The following is a 4,044-nucleotide window of genomic DNA, read 5'->3' as shown; positions in this document are numbered from 1 at the left end:
GCGGACCTTCCCTGAAGGCCTGCTTTCTCTGCGCCTGCTCCGATTCCCTTGGTTCTGAACCTCAGGCGACCCACCTACCTGTGCTGCTTTTTGGATCATCTTCCTGTTGCGAGGCTGGACGTTGGGAGGAAACAAGGTAGGCTGGACAGAGGGCCCAAGCACAGAGCGGACGGCAGGGGCAACTGCTGCTGCAGAGCTAGTCCTGTTTGACGTTGACTCGGTGCCCCCTGACAGATCCTCGGTGCTCCCTGACAGAAAACTGCATCTTGGAAAGGAACACCAGCTGTGCAGATACTGACCTGTGAAAACCTTGGTTTGTTAATAGACCAACATGTGTTCTTCCGCCAGCCCCCAAATCATATACAGGGACCCCCAGTTCCTGCAGTTGGCTTTTCTGCAGCTTTATCGCCAGCAACGGAGTGGGTTGTTCTGTGATGTCCTCCTGCAGGCAGAAGGTGAGGTAGTCCCAGCCCACCGCTGCATCTTGTCTGCCTGCAGCCCCTTCTTCACAGAGCAGCTGGAACGGGAGAGGCCAGCTCAGGGTTGTCAGGTGGTGTTGCAGCTGGGAGGCCTGAAGATCAGGACACTTAGGAAGCTGGTGGACTTCCTGTATACCTCAGAGATAGAAGTATCTCAAGAAGAAGCCCAGGATGTGCTTTCTGCTGCCTGCCAGCTCCGTGTATGTGAGCTGGAATCCCTTCAGCTAGAGGGTGGGAAGTTGGTGAAGGCCCCTCAGGGCCAAAGACTGAACCGGGAGTGCTTACAACCTCCAAGTGCTGCACCAATCTCTGCCAGGGTGGTACCATCCAGCCACTGCCCTCGAACTTTACTGCCTGTCACCCAGACTCTTTGTCCTCTTGGGGCAGTGAGATTGAAGTTGTTGGGAAAGGATGAGGGACCCCAGGACAAGAGCAGTGGACATAATGCAAAGAACTTGCCTGGCACTCTTCTGCTCAAGAGGAAGGCCAGAGTCTGCCCAGCTCCACAAGAAGAAAACTCTTCACCATCAAGCCACAGTCAAGAATCTAAAGAGAACAAGAGTGACCCTGCCCTTGGTTCTACAGAGCTTTCCTCACCCAACTTGTACCCCTCTGAGGGTAAGCGACTATTGCCTATAAAGATCAGGCTGATTCGTTCAAGGCCATCACCTGATGTCTGTACATCCAAACCTTCCAGAATTTTAAGTGGACGCAGCTCAGGGCCTGCAGGTCCTGGCCGACGTCTTTGGCGACAGAAGAATATAAATAAAGCACTGAAGGACAAGCATAAGTCAGGGAGAACTCGTTCTCTACAGAGCACCCCAAGCCCATCTGGTCTGGGAAAGACAGGTGGGAGTAAGAAATGGAGTCCTGAAGTCAGGGCACCTAACTCAGACTCTGCCAACAAGGGGAAGATTGGGATAATGAAACTGAGGAGGACTGTCAATGGGACCCACTGGGAGGTGGTGCAAGAACCTCCCCTCAAAACCTCTCAAGATAGTCCTCATGTCCTAGAACCTAGGGACTCAGAAGAGCCTCCCAGGATTCAGCCATCCTCAGTTAACCAGCAGGAAATGATATCTACTAGAATAGACCAGGACTCCCCATTGTGCTCTGGGCTACAAGACATTCTGCTCTCCTGTAGCCTCTCCCCAGACCACCCAGTGGTGAAGTCCAAGTTTGGGTCCAGTCCAGAGGTGGTAGGGAAGGAACCTAGGTTTAATATTGACTGCAGAGAGCCATATGCATTTGACACAGCCCTGTTGGGGCAGACCTGTGAAACTGAGGAGTACCAGATCACAAGTGTTGCTGCCACCAGTGAGCTGGAGGAGATCCTGGAGTTCATGCCATGTGGCTCAGACATTGAGTCACCTATAGGATCTTTGGAGAGTCCAAGGGCAAAGGACTGTAGGACCCCTAGTTATCACCTGACAGAAACAGGGAAGAACTGGATAAAAGAGGAAGAATGGTATTTACCAGACATGGAATTCTGGTCCAGGGAATGCATAAGATTGGAAAAGGAACCTGTTGGTGAGAACAAAGAGCCAGTTGAACCCTTTATCCCCTTTGTCATACCCTCTAAGATTAATGAAGGACAGGTGCTTTCAGTAGGATGCTCTTTGATTCAAGACCAAGATATTACCAGCTCCCAGCCACTGAATGGTCAGAGAGACAAACTTCTCCACAATGACTTCCTTGACTCTCCCCAAATGTCCAATGGGGACCTCTCACCTCCCTGTTCTAACTGGATGGAAACTACAGAAGAGATACTGTACCCTGATCCAGAACCAGGCAAGGAGGTATTTAGAAACTCTGAGCTGTTGGACCCACTCCCTGCCAGCCTTGAAGAGGAAGAGATTGATGTGGTAGATTGGACATTGGAGGGGAGGCTTGTGTCCACCTGTATTCCCTCTGTATGGCCTGACCCTTCTTCAGAGTCAGAAACAGAGGTAGACATACTAACCCAGTAGAGTGGGGAAGGAAGTTTAGAGGTACTGGGAGGATGGGAAATGTTGACTAACAAAAGTGGTATTGGCAGAGAGGCTAGCACATACCCCTTGCTCTCTGTTGGTCCCACTCTCCCCTCCCCAGGTTTTGGGAATCAAGCAGAAGTCAAGTAGTGCTGTGGACAGGAAATTATGAACTTGAACAATCTTAGTTCCTTATAACAAGTGGAACAATAAAATGCGTGGTCTCCAACTCTAGTGGGTCATAAGTAACAGCCAAGGCCAGCTCTCCCAGGTTATGAGGTCCTGCTAATTCAGGGAAAATTAAGTACACCCTCTGCAGTTGTTCTGTGTCAGAGAAAATGTTCCAGAAGGTGTGAAGCAGTGCTGGGGTGAAACTAGAAGTGGGTGGGAGTGATAGGACATTGTCTAGCACCTTATTTGTGGGTCTATTTACTTCCAGTAAAGGAAGTCTAGCCAAAACATCGGAAGGGGCCAGGAAGAAGTACTTCCATCATCACTCCAAGAAGTGAGTTGAAAAAGATACAGTTGCTTAGAAAAATAAGTAATTTACTCTCCCCTGAGTAGAGAGCAGGCTGACAGCTGTTGGGGGAATTAGAGGGACTTGGTGGGGGGATTGAGAAATTGAGAAAAAAAAGAAAAGAGTGAAAACTCATGGACAGGGACAACACTGTGGGGCTTGCCAGGGGAAGCAGTGTGTGGGGGGAAGTGGAAGAGGGTATAGGGGGCATAAATGGTGATGGAAGGAGACTTGACTTGGGGTGATGAACACATAATACAGTGTACAAATGATATGTTGTGGAATTATTTGCCTGAACCCTTTATAATTTTGTTAATCCATGTCACCTTTCAATAAAAAGGAGGGGGAGAACATGCTCAAAGAATTGACAGTTTCAATGATGCAGAAGGATAGATTTTGAAGGAATTAGAGGCCTGGAATATGGGTGTTTATTGTGAGAAAGCATTAAAATGCAATATTTTGGAGTTTGAAGGATTTCAGGGTCTGGCCATAGAATTGAATTTTGGGGGACCATGTGGTGAAGGTCATGTGAATTGAGGAGGCCCATGAAGGCTAAATCATGCAGGGTGTGCTATTTCTAAATACTATAGATTTTTTTTTATATATATTGCCTTAAACTTAATGTGGATGTGCTTGCTCATCCACATGTGTGTGCCTTAGACCCAAAGTTTTACCAGTTTAGCATTTATCTCTAACATACTTATTAGAACAAAAACAATTTAAGTAGTAATGCTTATATGGTAATTGAATACTCCATTATTGTTAAGAATTTCTCTGTTAATTTTGTATATTGTACTGATACATAATTATTTATTTGTTAATTTAATAAAGAACCAATTTCTGTATGATGTTGAACTGTGTGTGCAATGTGGTTAGATGACAGTTTTTTCACCAGTCATACATTGATTTGCCCAGCCTGTTGTAGTTTACACTTATTGTCCCAGCCTAACTATTAATGATATCTATTTCACACTCTTAAAAAGGTATCCCAGTGTTTTCATTTTCATATACTATGTTAATGAAAAAAATCAGAAATGTAGTTGACATTATGTACAAAAATGTACATCACATTAATTGT

The 4,044-nt window shown here is 46.5% G+C and overlaps 1 protein-coding gene across 1 annotated transcript; it reads left to right on the top strand.

Moving 5' to 3' along the window:
- Positions 1–331: 331 nt before the first annotated feature.
- On the top strand, positions 332–2,449 carry LOC102431139 (BTB/POZ domain-containing protein 18-like). Its single transcript, XM_006088387.1, has one exon. It carries the CDS (start codon positions 332–334, stop codon positions 2,447–2,449), a length of 2,118 nt encoding a protein of 705 aa, XP_006088449.1.
- The last annotated feature ends 1,595 nt before the right edge of the window (positions 2,450–4,044 follow it).

Source organism: Myotis lucifugus, unplaced genomic scaffold (assembly GCF_000147115.1).
Source record: "Myotis lucifugus unplaced genomic scaffold, Myoluc2.0 scaffold_46, whole genome shotgun sequence".
NCBI classification, from domain to species: domain Eukaryota; kingdom Metazoa; phylum Chordata; class Mammalia; order Chiroptera; family Vespertilionidae; genus Myotis; species Myotis lucifugus.
This window is presented reverse-complemented; position numbering and strand designations above follow the sequence as displayed.